The 16282-nt window shown below is 47.8% G+C and overlaps 6 protein-coding genes across 6 annotated transcripts; all 6 read left to right on the forward strand.

Moving 5' to 3' along the window:
* The first annotated feature begins 923 nt into the window (after window positions 1-923).
* LOC126578778 (putative polypeptide N-acetylgalactosaminyltransferase 9) lies at window positions 924-3323 on the forward strand. The gene is made up of 3 exons (XM_050241677.1): window positions 924-1772; window positions 1833-1997; window positions 2071-3323. Exons 1-3 carry the CDS (start codon window positions 1208-1210, stop codon window positions 3117-3119), a joined length of 1779 nt encoding a protein of 592 aa, XP_050097634.1. The 5' UTR covers window positions 924-1207; the 3' UTR covers window positions 3120-3323.
* Window positions 3324-3919: 596 nt separating this feature from the next.
* Window positions 3920-6094, forward strand: LOC126578781 (putative polypeptide N-acetylgalactosaminyltransferase 9). The gene is made up of 3 exons (XM_050241679.1): window positions 3920-4484; window positions 4545-4709; window positions 4783-6094. The coding sequence occupies exons 1-3, from the start codon at window positions 3920-3922 to the stop codon at window positions 5823-5825; spliced, it is 1773 nt and encodes a 590-aa protein (XP_050097636.1). The 3' UTR covers window positions 5826-6094.
* A 1387-nt stretch (window positions 6095-7481) lies between these two features.
* Window positions 7482-9451, forward strand: LOC126578777 (putative polypeptide N-acetylgalactosaminyltransferase 9). Its single transcript, XM_050241676.1, has 3 exons — window positions 7482-8098; window positions 8159-8323; window positions 8397-9451. Exons 1-3 carry the CDS (start codon window positions 7534-7536, stop codon window positions 9449-9451), a joined length of 1785 nt encoding a protein of 594 aa, XP_050097633.1. The 5' UTR covers window positions 7482-7533.
* A 307-nt stretch (window positions 9452-9758) lies between these two features.
* On the forward strand, window positions 9759-11608 carry LOC126576340 (putative polypeptide N-acetylgalactosaminyltransferase 9). The gene is made up of 3 exons (XM_050237569.1): window positions 9759-10245; window positions 10309-10473; window positions 10542-11608. Exons 1-3 carry the CDS (start codon window positions 9759-9761, stop codon window positions 11606-11608), a joined length of 1719 nt encoding a protein of 572 aa, XP_050093526.1.
* Window positions 11609-11793: 185 nt separating this feature from the next.
* On the forward strand, window positions 11794-13599 carry LOC126579238 (putative polypeptide N-acetylgalactosaminyltransferase 9). Its single transcript, XM_050242643.1, has 3 exons — window positions 11794-12280; window positions 12342-12506; window positions 12566-13599. The coding sequence occupies exons 1-3, from the start codon at window positions 11794-11796 to the stop codon at window positions 13597-13599; spliced, it is 1686 nt and encodes a 561-aa protein (XP_050098600.1).
* Window positions 13600-13669: 70 nt separating this feature from the next.
* LOC126579239 (putative polypeptide N-acetylgalactosaminyltransferase 9) lies at window positions 13670-15867 on the forward strand. Its single transcript, XM_050242644.1, has 4 exons — window positions 13670-13691; window positions 14003-14530; window positions 14589-14753; window positions 14819-15867. The coding sequence occupies exons 1-4, from the start codon at window positions 13670-13672 to the stop codon at window positions 15865-15867; spliced, it is 1764 nt and encodes a 587-aa protein (XP_050098601.1).
* The last annotated feature ends 415 nt before the right edge of the window (window positions 15868-16282 follow it).

The following is a 16282-nucleotide window of genomic DNA, read 5'->3' on the forward strand; positions in this document are numbered from 1 at the left end:
TCAGTGTCAGAATATGCACTCATCGGGGTTTGAACGCTGCCAATCTCGATAGCGCTCGATCTGATAAGAAAATTGGTTGCACGCTTGCAATCACGACCACGATGCCACTACCACTGTTGCGAGAACTGTTGTGCTGCTTTTCGTGTGGTTCGATGCTTGTTTCCACATTGGTATCATTTTTGGATAAACGAAAATGGAAAAGAAAGAATGCTTTCGAGTTTCGATTGAGTTCAGACAGTGCCAGAGTGCGGTTGTTGTTGACAGAAATCTGTGCGAGGGCCACGGCAGATTTGGCCCCGGATTTTCCTAAATTACTTACGCTGTCAACTTTTCGCGGCGACCCAGTATGAGAAGCTGGGGTCTGCGGAACACTAATACAATTTTTCGGATGTTCCGCGTGAATGGCCAGAGGCCCGATTCACGGTTGGATCGCGCGGTAACGAAAGGGAGAATCGATGCTACTTCGTTAAGATGTAAGTCACAAGAGACGAGTTTATTGAAATCACTCGTATTTATAAACTTTTCCTTTACCTAACGTTCCGTAAAGTCAGCGATCGCGTCCCTACCTCCCGTTTCCTCTCCACCTCCTGTTCCTGCCGCGTTGGGTGAGCTGACTCGGCCAGTTGACGTCAACCCTTGCCTGATGCACCATTGATGCACGCTTATTGGTTCCGTCGGATAATTAGTCGATAAGTATCGACTCAGCGGTTCGTTTATGCGGTCAACAACTTCTTGCGACAATTGCTATACTTACGCGAACGACTGGCCGCTTTCGGGTCGTAGTTAGGCTGAGTTGGCATGAACTGTTGCTGGGTCGTCATCGATCACCATCTTCAATTGTTAAGCGGCGGGCGCTGTTGGCGCGATGCATATTTGGTGGCGGATTGTTACAACGCCTTTCCGTACCGAGGCAAATCACGGCAGCGACCAAAAACAGGGGAAGGCCGGTGGTGAAGGCAGGTTTGGGCTGCTGCATCTGTTTAAAGAACCTCATTAACGACAGTAGCTGTGCTGACAATACCACTACACTCCCTTCATGGTAATGCCCATCTGTGCTAACAACGGCATTGAATAGAGATGTGAGATCGTGTACGATCGCCGGTTACACGTCTTCCAATGATCAGTATTGAGTTTGAACTTTTTCGGCGGAGGTCACGACACGTCTATAACATATATTTTAGAATTAAGGATAGTACCTTGACTCACCATGCGCTCCGGATACCGCTTAGTGATAATCGTGAGCCTTTTTATGGTGATAATCTATATATTCATCAGCGAGGTGTTCAATGGTGGTCGTGGACATGTTATGCTGTTCAAACAGCTTCCAGTACGAGAAGTTCCAGCGGCTGTTCCGGATACGGATGAACCGATCATAACAACCTCGGCTGGGACGACGCTTTCCAATTTCGTGTACACTACGATAGGGCTTGATCCACGATATCCGGTCCCACCGGGAGATATGGGCCGTCCGGTGGAGAAGGAACTGAAGGATTCCGTTGTGGACATCCTGGTGCAAGATGGTATACGTACGCAAGGTTTGAATACGTACTTTTCGGATCTGATGTCAGTCCGCCGGAGACTGCCAGAAATTCGTGACCGCTGGTGTCGAGAGCTGGGACGATATCCTGCCAACCTACCACCGACTTCGATCGTGATCGTGTTCTACAACGAGGTATGGTCTGTGCTGGTGCGCTCCGTGCACTCGATTCTCGATCGTACGCCAGCCAATCTCATTCACGAAATTGTTCTTGTGGATGACTATAGCTATTTGCGTGAGTGGACTAGCAGGTGTTCGGCGACCATGTTCTGATTGATCTTTCTCCCTCATTTAGCACATCTTAAGACACAGCTACAGGAGTACTTTGCGCGCTACGAAAAGGTTCGCATTATGCGTGCACCGAAGCGATTAGGATTGATGCGGGCACGGATGTTTGGGGCACAAAACACGACTGCTGATCTTATCACCTTCCTCGATGCGCATGTAGAAGTCACTGTTGGTGAGATTTACCAATCAATATTTCATTAATTCTCTCATTACTTATATCGTTGTTGTTGGTGCACATTCCCCAGGCTGGCTGGAGGCGCTGCTCGATGTGGTGGCGCAAAGTTGGACCACCATTGCGTTACCAACGATCGATTGGATCGACGAGCACAACATGAAGTACAAGGACGATAGGGCACCGACTCTCATCGGAGCGTACGATTGGGATCTTAATTTTGTTTGGTGGCGCCGTCAGGAAATGAAGAAAAAGTACCAAAACAAGATGGTCCCGTTCGACACTCCAGCGATGGCCGGTGGACTGTTCACGATCAATCGAACATTCTTCGAGAAGCTCGGTTGGTACGACGAGGGTTTTGATATTTACGGCATCGAAAACATTGAACTATCGATGAAGAGTTGGATGTGCGGTGGTAAAATGGTGACCGTGCCGTGCTCTCGTATTGGGCACATCGCAAAGACTAGCCATCCATATCTGCAAAGCGAAAAGAAGGACGTGATACGTGCGAACTCGATCCGTTTAGCCGAGGTGTGGATGGATGAATACAAGGGTATCATCTACGACATCTACGGTATTCCGCACTATCTGGAGGAGGAATTCGGTTCCATCGAAAACCGAAAGAGGATTCGAGAGCGTGCCGGGTGTCGTAATTTCCGTTATTACATCGAGAATGCGTTCCCCGAGATGCGCAACCCCAAAGTCATCGGAGCATTCCGCGGAGAGGTGCACAGTGTCGTGCTAGGAGCGGCCAGCTGTCTCGAGTTTAGGGCTTCCGATGGTTTCCTAGGAATGGCACCGTGTGATGGGAAGCAACGGAACCAATTCTGGACCCACAACTACTACGAGGAGTTGAACAGTTATCGGTATTGCATCGATTTTAGTGGCCGCGCTCTGGGAGTGTTTGTATGCCATCGATCGCGCGGTAGTCAGGGCTGGCATGTACTGGAGCACACGGGACAGATACGGAACATGAAGCATCGGAAGTGTCTAGCGCTGAATCTTCTCACGAACGTGACACTCACGATGGAACAGTGTGACGATAAGCGTGCTGCTCAACGTTGGACCCTCAACTATACCCATTATGATTTCACGCCGTTCCAAGCTCTACCCGGACGCTGAAAGTTGTAAAACAACTCGTTATCGATGTTTCAATTCTCAAACTGAGTGACATTTTTCGTGGGAAATGCATCTTATGTAAAAATAAAATCGTGTTTACCTTCACAAAACAGTAAAAGCACTTAAGATTTAAGCATTTCTTACGTGAGAACTTTGTCTCCTTGGCGTATTAATGGTTTGCAGCACACAATGTCATCCAATTAGTGTCATCTGCAGTGACAGAAAGAGCGGGTTATCAATTAGTGCAGCAACGCAGCATGCGATACGCCTGCACCGATAACGAACGGTTTCTCTACAACTTCAATCAGTGTCAGAATATGCACTCATCGGGGTTTGAACGCTGCCAATCTCGATAGCGCTCGATCTGATAAGAAAATTAGTTGCACGCTTGCAATCACGACCACGATGCCACTACCACTGTTGCGAGAACTGTTGTGCTGCTTTTCGTGTGGTTCGATGCTTGTTTCCACATTGGTAACAATTTTGGATTAACGAAAATGGAAAAGAAAGAATGCTTTCGAGTTTCGATTGAGTTCAGACTGAGCCAGAGTGCGGTTGTTGTTGACAGAAATCTGTTTAAAGAACCTCATTAACGACAGTAGCTGTGCTGACAATACCACTACACTCCCTTCATGGTAAAGCCCATTTGTGCTAACAACGGCATTGAATAGAGATGTGAGATCGTGTACGATCGCCGTTTTCTCTTCTTCCAACGATCAGTATTGAGTTTGAACTTTTTCGCCGGAGGTCACGACACGTCTATAACATATATTTTAGAATTAAGGATAGTACCTTGACTCACCATGCGCTCCGGATACCGCTTAGTGATAATCGTGAGCCTTTTTATGGTGATAATCTATATATTCATCAGCGAGGTGTTCAATGGTGGTCGTGGACATGTTATGCTGTTCAAACAGCTTCCAGTACGAGAAGTTCCAGCGGCTGTTCCGGATACGGATGAACCGATCATAACAACCTCGGCTGGGACGACGCTTTCCAATTTCGTGTACACTACGATAGGGCTTGATCCACGATATCCGGTCCCACCGGGAGATATGGGCCGTCCGGTGGAGAAGGAACTGAAGGATTCCGTTGTGGACATCCTGGTGCAAGATGGTATACGTACGCAAGGTTTGAATACGTACTTTTCGGATCTGATGTCAGTCCGCCGGAGACTGCCAGAAATTCGTGACCGCTGGTGTCGAGAGCCGGGACGATATCCTGCCAACCTACCACCGACTTCGATCGTGATCGTGTTCTACAACGAGGCATGGTCTGTGCTGGTGCGCACCGTGCACTCGATTCTCGATCGTTCACCAGCCAATCTCATTCACGAAATTGTACTTGTGGATGACTATAGCTATTTGCGTGAGTGGACTAGCAGGTGTTCGGCGACCATGTTCTGATTGATCTTTCTCCCTCATTTAGCACATCTTAAGACACAGCTACAGGAATACTTTGCGCGCTACGAGAAAGTTCGCATTATGCGTGCTCCGAAGCGATTAGGATTGATACGGGCAAGGATGTTTGGGGCACAAAACACGACCACTGATCTTATCACTTTCCTCGATGCGCATGTAGAAGTCACTGTAGGTGAGATTTACCAATGAATATTTCATTAATTCTCTCATTACTTATATCGTTGTTGTTGGTGCAAATTCCCCAGGCTGGCTGGAGGCGCTGCTCGATGTGGTGGCGCAAAGTTGGACCACCATTGCGTTACCAACGATCGATTGGATCGACGAGCACAACATGAAGTACAAGGACGATAGGGCACCGATTTTCATCGGAGCGTACGATTGGGATCTCAACTTTGGCTGGTGGGGCCGCTGGTCCATGAAGAAAAAGTATGAAAACAAGATGGTCCCGTTCGACACGCCAGCGATGGCCGGTGGACTATACACCATCAATCGTACGTTCTTCGAGAAGCTCGGTTGGTACGACGAGGGTTTTGATATTTACGGCATCGAAAACATTGAACTATCGATGAAGAGCTGGATGTGCGGTGGTAAAATGGTGACCGTGCCGTGCTCTCGTGTTGGCCACATCCAAAAGACTGGCCATCCATATCTTCAAAGCGAAAAGAAGGACGTGGTGCGTGCAAACTCGATCCGTTTAGCCGAGGTGTGGATGGATGAGTACAAGCACGTGATCTTCGACATCCACGGTATTCCGCACTACCTGGAGGAGGAATTCGGTTCCGTCGAAAACCGAAAGAGGATTCGACAGCGTTCCGGGTGTCGTGATTTCCGTTATTACATCGAGAATGCGTTCCCCGAGATGCGCAATCCCGGTGTTGTCGGAGCATTCCGCGGAGAGGTGCACAGTGTCGTGCTAGGAGCGGCCAGCTGTCTCGAGTATAGGCCTTCCGATGCTTTCCTAGGAATGGCACCGTGTGATGGCAAGCAACGGAACCAATTCTGGACCCACAACTACTACGAGGAGTTGAACAGTTATCAGCATTGTATCGATTTTACTGGGAGCGCTCTGGGAGTGTTTGTATGCCATCGATCGCGCGGTAACCAAGCCTGGCGTGTACTGGAGCACACGGGACAGATCCAGAGTGTTAAGCATCAGCAGTGTCTAGCGCTGAATCTTCTCACGAACGTGACACTCACGATGGAACAGTGTGACGATAAGCGTTCTGCTCAGCGTTGGACCCTCAACTATATCCGTTATGATCTGACGCCATTCCAAGCGAAAGTTTGACGTGGCATGAACGAACGAAGCCAGTGATTCTTGCAGCTGCGAGCATCCATCAACGAGTGCGTCGTTCCCCCTCTTGGACGCCTATTAATTAATCCGTAAAGCTATCACCGTCCGGGTAGTGTGCCGGTTATCGCGCCAGCGATAAGACAACAATCGTGCAGCACACGTTTTCCGTCGGGGATTTACGAGCTTACGACCTCGATCGGGTCGATCCGGACGCTGAAAGTTGTAAAACAACTCGTTATCGATGTTTCAATTCTCAAACTGACTGACATATGTTACGGTAAATGCTTCTTTTGTAAAAATAAATTCGGATTTTACTTTAAAAAAGTATCAAAAGCACATTTACATTCAAGCGTTTCTTGTACCCTTGGTGTGCCAATGGTTTACAGCACACAATGTGCGCCAATTAGTGTCATCTGCAGTGACAAAACTATCTAATCCTTAGTGCTGTTATGTTTAATAAATATTTTGAATTTGAAATTGAGTTAAGTTTGAAGAAGCTAGGAAGGGTTTATGATTAAAGTGTTGAAAGCGTTAAGTTTGATTTGCAGAACGAAAGTAGCAGATTTTCCCCTCAAGGCCGAATTTGTAAAATTCTCTAACGTGCGCTGTCCCCCGAGCTATCAACGCGAAAGCACGATCACGGAATATTCTACCTTGAATTCTAAAACCCAAAGGACGATCACGAAAGATCAAATAAAGTTTATCCCATACACAACAATTGCAGCAACGTCGCACGCGATACGCCTGCCTATACAGTATGCAAAAAAAGTTTATCCATCCCGTGCAAGAAATTTACAATTTTGACTGTTTTTTCCTCCTCTTCCCCCAAAAACTGCAACCTAAAAATGTGTGTTTTATATACCAATAGCTTTGGTTTTATTCTTCTTTACTATGCTATGAGGTATTTTTGAAAAATGTTAAAAGCATAGTAACGAAAAATAAAAAACAAAAACTAAATCGAAGAAAAAAATTATATAAGATACAAAAATTATTACGCAGAAGGTTTCCATGAAAAATCAGCCAACATGTAAATTTCTTGCAAGGGTGGATAAACCTGCATTTTGCATACTGAAGCACCGATAAGCGAGGTCTCTCAACAACTTCAAACTGTGTCAGAATACAGACTGGACTCCCGGAGTGCCGGGGTTTGATAGCTGACAACCTCGATAGCGCTCGATCTGATAAGAAAATTGGTTGCACGCTTGCAGCCACGACCACGACGCCACTACTACTGATGCGAGAACTTTTATGCTGTTTTTTTTTGTGTGGCGATTGTTGTTTCCACATTGGTAACATTTCCGTTTTCAATACCTGATAGACGGTGAACTTATTGTTTGATACTCCGCGCGAGACATTTTTTTGGGAAAAAAAATAATTAAAAACCTGAACGATATGAGCGATAAAAGAATGCTATTGAGCTTCGATTGAGTTCAGACTGAGCCATAGTGTTGTTGTTGTTGAACGAAAGAGCCTCGTTAACGACAGCAGCTGTGCTGACAATACCACTACACTCCCTTCATGGTAATGCTCATCTGTGCTAACAACTCTTCTCCAGTTGCAATGAATAGAGATGTGCCTCGTGTACGACTCCGGTTGTCACGTCTTCCAATGAACAGTAGTGAATTGGCTTCGCGCCGTAGGAGATCGCAACCCGCCTACATTAAATGCGAGTTAGAGATAGTAGCTCGACTCTCGACTCACCATGCGCTCCGGATACCGCTTAGTGATAATCGTGAGCCTTTTTATGGTGATAATCTATATATTCATCAACGAGGTGTTCAATAGTGGCCGTGGACATGTTATGCTGTTCAAACAGCTTCCAGTACGAGAAGTTCCAGCGGCTGTTCCGGATACGGATGAACCGATCATAACAACCCCGGCTGGGACGACGCTTTTCAAGTTCGTGTACACTACGATAGGGCTTGATCCACGATATCCGGTCCCACCGGGAGATATGGGCCGTCCGGTGGAGAAGGAACTGAACGATTCCGTCGTGGACATCCTGGTGCAAGATGGTATACGTAACCAAGGTTTGAATAAGTACTTTTCGGATCTGATGTCAGTCCGCCGGAGACTGCCAGAAATTCGTGACCGCTGGTGTCGAGAGCCGGGACGATATCCTGCCAACCTACCACCGACTTCGATCGTGATCGTGTTCTACAACGAGGCATGGTCTGTGCTGGTGCGCACCGTGCACTCGATTCTCGATCGTTCACCAGCCAATCTCATTCACGAAATTGTACTTGTGGATGACTATAGCTATTTGCGTGAGTGGACTAGCAGGTGTTCGGCGACCATGTTCTGATTGATCTTTCTCCCTCATTTAGCACATCTTAAGACACAGCTACAGGAATACTTTGCGCGCTACGAGAAAGTTCGCATTATGCGTGCTCCGAAGCGATTAGGATTGATACGGGCAAGGATGTTTGGGGCACAAAACACGACCACTGATCTTATCACCTTCCTCGATGCGCATGTAGAAGTCACTGTTGGTGAGATTTACCAATCAATATTTCATTAATTCTCTCATTACTTATATCGTTGTTGTTGGTGCAAATTCCCCAGGCTGGCTGGAGGCGCTGCTCGATGTGGTGGCGCAAAGTTGGACCACCATTGCGTTACCAACGATCGATTGGATCGACGAGCACAACATGAAGTACAAGGACGATAGGGCACCGATTTTCATCGGAGCGTACGATTGGGATCTCAACTTTGGCTGGTGGGGCCGCTGGTCCATGAAGAAAAAGTATGAAAACAAGATGGTCCCGTTCGACACGCCAGCGATGGCCGGTGGACTATACACCATCAATCGTACGTTCTTCGAGAAGCTCGGTTGGTACGACGAGGGTTTTGATATTTACGGCATCGAAAACATTGAACTATCGATGAAGAGCTGGATGTGCGGTGGTAAAATGGTGACCGTGCCGTGCTCTCGTGTTGGGCACATCCAAAAGACTAGCCATCCATATCTGTTCCATGAGACCAAAGATGTGGTGCGTGCGAATACGATGCGGCTGGCGGAAGTGTGGATGGATGAGTACAAGGGTATCATCTACGATATCTACGGCATACCGCACTACTCGGAGGAAGAGTTTGGTTCCGTGGAGCATCGCAAAGCCATCCGTCAGAAGGCCGGTTGTCAACCGTTCCGGTACTACCTCGAGAATGCCTTCCCGGAAATGCATAATCCGATGGTACCGGGAGCGTTCCGGGGTGAGGTTCACAATGGAGCACTGGGTAACGGGTCCTGTCTGACGTATCGAATGACGGACAACTTTTTCGGCATGGCACCTTGTGATCATCTCGAAAAGAGTCAATTCTGGACGCACAACTATTACCAGGAGCTGAACAGCTATCAAAATTGCGTCGATGGACCCCATCTGGCTGTTATCCGGTGCCACAAAAGCCGTGGCAATCAGGCCTGGAATTACCTGGTGGACAGCCAGCAGATACAGTTTGCAGGAAATGCCACTCTCTGCCTTTCTCTCAATGCGGCGACAAACGTCGCGTTGCTCACGGAGCGATGTGATGCGGCCAAACCGCAGCAAAAGTGGATAGTGCCCTTCGTGCATCTGGATTTGTCTATGTTGCTGGAGAATCAGGCAAAAGCTAAGCAATAAAAAGCAAATTGACAGCAAAGCATACTTTGATAACACGTGGCTTTAAGAAATTGTGATAGAACATTGCGCAATGTAGGCTGTTCATGTTTTTTTTAACCGATCAAGTGACAGCATTGATGCTTCTGCTTCTCATTCAACCGGATATGTTCATTTCTTTTCCCTTTCAATTCAGCTCATTTCAGCTTGATGATACAATCGACTGCGATTGTATGATGGCAAACAAATGCAAACAAGTTACGTTGCTATTCTGCGCTGGAACCAGCCATTACATGACACTCAGTATTGTTCTAACGGAGCGAACGAGAAGATGTTGTCTCGTTCCTCGTACCTTAGGTGCTGGGCATTGATGATTGGCGCGTTGATCACACTCTTCCTGGTGGATCTTTTACTCTATCAAAATAGTGTCAGAGTGATGCACCGTATTCGGGATTGGAATGTAACTCCGCTGAATAGCACAAAACAAAAACTAGACTATTCCTCGTTACCCGGTCATATGGGAACTGGCGTGCAGTTGGATCCATCTTCCGCAGTGTTTGTTAAAGAGAGCGTCCAGCGGTATGGTTTCAACGAGTACGCTTCATCGCTCATACCAGTACGACGCATTTTACCGGATATGCGAGCTAATTTAAGTTGTTGTCGCCCACGGCGTGAAACGCTGCCACAAACCTCTATCGTAATTGTGTTCCACAATGAGGCATGGTCTGCCCTTCTCCGTACTGTTCACTCGGTGCTGGACCACTCGCCAGCTGAGCTCGTCGATGAAGTGGTCCTCGTAGACGACTGTTCCTACCTACGTATGTAGAAAACCAGACCAATCGTTCTTGCTCAAGTTGTAATACACTTTTGCTCCCAGATAGCTCACCTCAAGGCACAGCTCGAGGAGTATTTTCGTCCATTCGCGAAGATTCGCATTATAAGAGCTTCCACGCGGCTCGGACTTATTAATGCGCGGATTCTTGGTGCCAAAAACACTTCTGCACCTTTACTTACGTTTCTCGATGCACATGTCGAGTGTACTGTTGGTAAGGAGATTCAGCAGCTACTAAAGATCGACCGCTAACTAGAGTCACTAATCAATCATCATCAACAGGATGGCTGGAACCTTTGCTTGAGCAAGTGGCCCGGAATGACACCACCATCGCTGTGCCACTGATTGATCGTATCGATGATCACGATCTCCATGTCATAGTGAACGTGTCATCACATCTTATAGGAGCTTTCGAATGGGATCTTAACTTTGGCTGGTGGTACCGTGAAATGTTCCCAAGGCGAACGGCGACGCAACAGCTTCCCAGTGCTCCCTTCGAGACACCAGCGATGGCCGGTGGATTGTTCACGATCGATCGTTCTTTCTTTGCCCGGCTCGGATGGTACGATGAACAGTTTCGTGTGTACGGTATGGAAAATGCCGAGCTTTCGATCAAGAGTTGGATGTGCGGTGGTCGTATCGTGGCTGTACCGTGTTCGCATGTTGCACACATCCGCAAGAGCGCTCACCCGTACATTGGCCAGCAGCATCAGAATGTGACGCTTGTAAACTCTGTCCGGTTGGCCGAAGTGTGGATGGATGAGTATAAACGGATCGTGTTCGATGTCAACGGCATACCGGGGTACAGTGAGCAAGTGTTTGGGAGCGTAAGCGGGCGACAAGAAGTACGGAAGCATGCTGAGTGTAAATCGTTCCAATACTACCTCCAGCGCGCCTATCCGGAAATGCCCTCACCGATTGTAACCGGCCAGTTTCGTGGTGAAGTTCATAATGCTGCCTTAGGCAATGGGACCTGTTTAACTGTTTCCAGGGGGGCAAGAAGTCCCACCATGGAGCCATGTTTGGCGAAGAACTCGCCATCTCAATTTTGGACCCACAACTTTTATCAGGAACTGAACAGCTACAAACGCTGCATCGATGCCACTTCATCGCCTACTGGCCCCCTCTTGATCGCACTCTGTCATCGGATGCGAAGAAACCAAGCCTGGAGTTACAGTGTGAGCAGCTTACAGCTCAGGAGTGTGGCTCATCAAACGTGTCTTTCAATTGGGACAGATACGGTGTCGAACATTACGCGCACAGTGACACTGGAACCGTGCCAGGAACACAAACTAGCTCAGCAATGGTACGTACCGTTGTTTCAGTATGATTTCTGGAAGCAGCCGTAATAAACGCGTTTAAAAACGAACACAGATGAAGCTTCATCAAAGAGAACAATCGTTTCAATTCAATAGTGAACGGGGGAATTTTAGGATGGATTGGTTTTTAGAAATGCATTCCTCTCTTCACTCACTATACATAGATCGTACGCTCATTGGTTTAGTTGGAAACGGAAAGTCTGCGGAGGAACAAAATGTTTTTCTTGCTTCGATCCCTGCTCACGAGACCTTTCTTTTTCATAGTGCTGTGCATTGCGTTTGTTCTTCTGAATATACTGATTTATTTTAATAAAGAATCGCTTCATCCTCTTGCTACAAGCGAAGATGTGCATCAATTCGAGGGCGCTACTAAGGTGTTCTATCCACCTGGTGACATGGGAGCTGCTGTGCTACTCAACAAATCGAATCCATCCGTAGCACAAGCAATTAATGCATCCATGAAGCGCTACGGACTCAACGAGTATGCATCCGACCTGGTATCGATCCATCGGCGGCTTCCCCTTTCGCCGGATCCTTGGTGTCAGCATTCGGTGGCACACAACCTTCCCCGGACCTCCATCGTCGTCGTATTTTACAACGAAGCATGGTCTGTGCTGGTACGAACCGTACACTCGGTATTGCACCATTCTCCATCGCATCTGCTGCACGAAATAATTCTCGTCGATGATTGCTCCAGTTTGCGTGAGTGAAAACACATCGGTAGTGACTCTAGTGAGTCTTACTTATCTCTTATCTCTTTCAGCACACCTTAAAACCCAACTGAAAGAGTACTTCGAGCGATACCCTAAGGTGAGAATCATCCGAGCCGCGAGACGAATGGGATTAATCAAGGCACGCGTACTGGGAGCCAAGATGGCCACCACGGAAGTGCTCACCTTTCTCGATGCTCACGTCGAGTGTGCCGAAGGTAAGTGCACCATTTGCTCGATCAAAGCGGTGCGTAAAGTATCAGATTTTTCCTACCAGGTTGGCTCGAGCCATTGCTCGATCAAGTGGCGCGCAATGAGACGACTGTCGCCGTTCCTACGATTGATAAGATTGATCCGTTGGATCTGCACGTGAATACTAACATAACTCTACTGCTTGCTGGTGCCTTCGAATGGGATCTAAACTTTGGTTGGTGCGAACGAAAGCAACTGCACAAACGGTACGCACATCCGCTCGAACCTTTCGACACCCCAGCGATGGCCGGTGGTTTGTTTACGATCCGGCGCAGCTTCTTCGAGCGGCTCGGTTGGTACGACCAGGGTTTCGATATCTATGGGATGGAAAACATTGAACTATCGTTCAAAACGTGGATGTGCGGTGGACAACTGCTCACCGTGCCGTGCTCCCGCGTGGGCCACATCCAGAAGCAGGGTCACCCCTACATACAGAACAGTAAGCGTGATGTCCACCTGTACAATTCGATCCGTTTGGCCGAGGTGTGGATGGATGAGTACAAGCGGATCGTGTTCGACGTAAACGGTGTACCGCACTATAGCGAGGAGCTGTTTGGATCGGTTGCGGCACGGAAACGATTCCGCGAGCAAGCCGGTTGCAAACCGTTCCGCTACTACCTACAAACCGTGTTTCCCGAGCTCAAGATACCGAGTGTTTATGGGCAGTTTCGTGGAGAAGTAAGAAACGTTGCTCTGGGCAAGGGTTACTGTCTCACAGCATTGGACACAGCGAAGGGAAGCCCACGAATGATACCCTGTACCGGGGACGATAGCGATCAGTTCTGGGCTCACGGATATTATTATGATATCAGTTCGTACAAAATGTGTCTCGATTTCACGGGCACTCGATTGCAGTTGGCGGTTTGCCATCGGCACCGCGGGAATCAGGGTTGGATGTATGTGGTCGAGACGAAGCAGATTTGGAATATGGGTCAAGGGAGTTGCCTTGCGGTGAGCACGCACACTAACGGGTCGCTAGTGATGCAAAAGTGCAACGAAAACAGTAAAGAGCAGCAGTGGCTGGTGACGTTTATCGATTATAGTGATTTATATAGATAAGTTGGGAAGTTATATTAAATAAAGAATATTCTATGGTTACGTCATACGCTACTAAACGTCATGGTAGAAAATGACACTCGATGCAACGCTAAGTAGGCTCTGACAAAACCCGGACCCCAACTGCGTTACTGTAACCGTTGCTACAATCCCTACTAAACTTCAACTTTATTTCTGTTGGGATAGGATCGTACAGAAAACTACAACTCAACGTCATTTACACAAAGTATGAAATGTAAACAGTTGTTGTTGTTACCATATGGCACACCCGTTACTATCCGGAACATCCAAGCACAGATAAGCGTATTGTCAATGGACGAAGCTCTCTCCCTCACAAAGCGATCCATTTATGTGCAATGCAGCTGTGCAAGGCTCTTCCGTTCTACGTACTCGTTCTACTCATTAGAGCGTGTAACCAACAGTTCTGGTCTACCGATCATGCCCCGCAGACGGTACATTCGGAGAGTGGTGTCACTGGTGGCGTATCTCATTCTTCTCGGCTCATCCTTGATAATCTACGTGTTGCATTTGAGATACCGTCATGTTAAGGACTACGACCAAGACGTAGAACTAAAGCGAACCGCAGCATCAAGCGACGATTTGAACCCACCTCCCGGTGATATGGGAGCTGCCGTAACCATCGACACAACAAATGAAACACAGGCTCTGGTACAGGAAGGGCTACGTTCACTGGGCTACAATCAGTACGCTTCAGATTTGATGTCAGTCCGAAGACGTTTACCCGACATAAGAGCACGCTGGTGTTGGCAACAGGAGAATCAAGGAGCACGAACCCTGCCACCGACCTCGATCGTGATCGTGTTTTACGATGAAGCTTGGTCGGTGTTGCTCCGTACCGTGCACTCGATACTTGATCGTACTCCTCGGTACCTGATACAGGAGATTCTACTCGTCGATGACTATTCTACCGCTGGTAAGTTCCACTTTGCAACCGCTGCGCAAAGCATTGAATGTGCTCTCGAATGTTGCAGCCCATCTGAAGACACGCCTGGATGAGTATTTTGAGCGATATCCCTTGGTGCGGATCTTGCGCGCCCCCAAACGGTTAGGATTGATCGCGGCCAAAGTGTACGGAGCGAAGGCATCAAAGGCTCAGATCATCACATTTCTCGATTCTCACGTCGAGTGCACCGTAGGTAAGGATCTATCGATTTAAATCGTATTTCAATTAATTGACCTGCCTTTGCCGACTCCCTTTCAGGCTGGCTGGAGCCACTGATCCAAGAGGTGGCCAGTAACGCAACGACCATCGCGATTCCAACGATCGATCTGATCGATTTGCACAGTATGGCGCTGGATAAAGATAAAAGTCCGCTGTGGGTCGGGGCCTACCAGTGGGATCTCAACTTTGGTTGGTGGGGTCGTGCTGCGATGCACCGAAGTTACCCAAACCCTTACGTCCCTTTCGACACCCCGGCGATGGCCGGTGGTCTGTTCTCGATCGATCGTACGTTCTTCGAGCGGCTCGGTTGGTACGACGAGGGTTTCGAGATGTACGGAATCGAGAACATTGAACTATCGATGAAGAGCTGGATGTGTGGTGGCCGTATGGTGATTGTACCGTGCTCCCGGGTGGCACACATTGCCAAGCACACCCACCCATACCTCGATCACGTCGGGAAGGATGTGATCCTGAAGAATTCGCTCCGGTTGGCCGAGGTGTGGATGGATGAGTACAAGCAGATCATGTTCGATGTTTACGGAATTCCGCGCTATCTCGTAGGGATGTTTGGTTCCGTTGCAGCCCGGAAAGCGGTCCGTCAGCGGGCCGGTTGTGGAACGTTTCGCGATTACATCCTGAACGCTTTTCCGGAGATGATGAATCCACTCGTACCGGGTGCTTTCCGTGGGGAGGTTCGTAATGCTGCGCTGGGGAGGAATCATTGTTTGAGTCATCAGTGGCGTTCCGGTAAGGCACCCCTCTCAATGGAGCGTTGTAATGGACGGAGAAGGGAACAGTACTGGACACACAACTTCTACCACGAGCTCAACAGTTATTCGCAGTGTGTGGAGGTAGATGGTGGTGATGTGCCCGTGGAAATGAGGAGATGCCATCGGAAAGCTGACTTAAAAAGACAACGTTGGCAGCACGTGGTAGCTACCGGACAGTTCAAAAGTGAATCCAGTGGCCAGTGTCTTGCTGAAGACGGTGGTCAAATCGTAATGGAACCCTGTGACAGTGGCCGCAGAGGACAGCGATGGATTGTCAAGCTGATCGAGATGGATGTGTCCATTTTCAAATATAATTAGTTTCAGAAACAATTTAATAGATTCACCATCGACTGGTTATAATGTGTAAAAAAAATTAATGCAAATAAAAAGATTCCACTCGAACTCCACTAGAAAATAAAAGACACCGTTAGAAACAATCCAGTAGTGTCATTTGTGCATTGTTTCTTAGATGCTTAACTCCACTGTTTTTTAGTGATAAAGTCATCAAAAAGACCTCAGAAGATGCGCTTGGTATAAAAAAAACTCAAATGCATCGTTGAAATGGAGATAAAAGACAATTTATTGTTTATTTTGATGCGAAACCAATACCATTCCTTTAGGGCGGATAATTTTTTTGTGTGTTTTCTGTTTTTCTTAGATTCTTAAATTGATTCTAAAAACTGGCCGCTACATAATTTTAAGTTTTAGACGTTGGTTTTCCATGAAAAATCAG

This window comes from Anopheles aquasalis, chromosome 3 (assembly GCF_943734665.1).
Source record: "Anopheles aquasalis chromosome 3, idAnoAquaMG_Q_19, whole genome shotgun sequence".
Taxonomy (NCBI): domain Eukaryota; kingdom Metazoa; phylum Arthropoda; class Insecta; order Diptera; family Culicidae; genus Anopheles; species Anopheles aquasalis.

Bases quoted from the DNA above. Each gene is read 5' to 3' on its own strand.
- LOC126579239 (XM_050242644.1), top strand. From the start codon at position 13,670: ATGACACTCGATGCAACGCTAA. The intron at 14,531-14,588 runs GTAAGTTCCACT...CGAATGTTGCAG, and splicing joins CGATGACTATTCTACCGCTG to CCCATCTGAAGACACGCCTG. The intron at 14,754-14,818 runs GTAAGGATCTAT...ACTCCCTTTCAG, and splicing joins TCACGTCGAGTGCACCGTAG to GCTGGCTGGAGCCACTGATC.
- LOC126579238 (XM_050242643.1), top strand. From the start codon at position 11,794: ATGTTTTTCTTGCTTCGATCCCTGCTCACGAGACCTTTCTTTTTCATA. The intron at 12,281-12,341 runs GTGAGTGAAAAC...TATCTCTTTCAG, and splicing joins CGATGATTGCTCCAGTTTGC to CACACCTTAAAACCCAACTG. The intron at 12,507-12,565 runs GTAAGTGCACCA...TTTTCCTACCAG, and splicing joins TCACGTCGAGTGTGCCGAAG to GTTGGCTCGAGCCATTGCTC.
- LOC126578781 (XM_050241679.1), top strand. From the start codon at position 3,920: ATGCGCTCCGGATACCGCTTAGTGATAATCGTGAGCCTTTTTATGGTG. The intron at 4,485-4,544 runs GTGAGTGGACTA...TCCCTCATTTAG, and splicing joins GGATGACTATAGCTATTTGC to CACATCTTAAGACACAGCTA. The intron at 4,710-4,782 runs GTGAGATTTACC...CAAATTCCCCAG, and splicing joins GCATGTAGAAGTCACTGTAG to GCTGGCTGGAGGCGCTGCTC.
- LOC126576340 (XM_050237569.1), top strand. From the start codon at position 9,759: ATGTTGTCTCGTTCCTCGTACCTTAGGTGCTGGGCATTGATGATTGGC. The intron at 10,246-10,308 runs GTATGTAGAAAA...GCTCCCAGATAG, and splicing joins AGACGACTGTTCCTACCTAC to CTCACCTCAAGGCACAGCTC. The intron at 10,474-10,541 runs GTAAGGAGATTC...CATCATCAACAG, and splicing joins ACATGTCGAGTGTACTGTTG to GATGGCTGGAACCTTTGCTT.
- LOC126578777 (XM_050241676.1), top strand. From the start codon at position 7,534: ATGCGCTCCGGATACCGCTTAGTGATAATCGTGAGCCTTTTTATGGTG. The intron at 8,099-8,158 runs GTGAGTGGACTA...TCCCTCATTTAG, and splicing joins GGATGACTATAGCTATTTGC to CACATCTTAAGACACAGCTA. The intron at 8,324-8,396 runs GTGAGATTTACC...CAAATTCCCCAG, and splicing joins GCATGTAGAAGTCACTGTTG to GCTGGCTGGAGGCGCTGCTC.
- LOC126578778 (XM_050241677.1), top strand. From the start codon at position 1,208: ATGCGCTCCGGATACCGCTTAGTGATAATCGTGAGCCTTTTTATGGTG. The intron at 1,773-1,832 runs GTGAGTGGACTA...TCCCTCATTTAG, and splicing joins GGATGACTATAGCTATTTGC to CACATCTTAAGACACAGCTA. The intron at 1,998-2,070 runs GTGAGATTTACC...CACATTCCCCAG, and splicing joins GCATGTAGAAGTCACTGTTG to GCTGGCTGGAGGCGCTGCTC.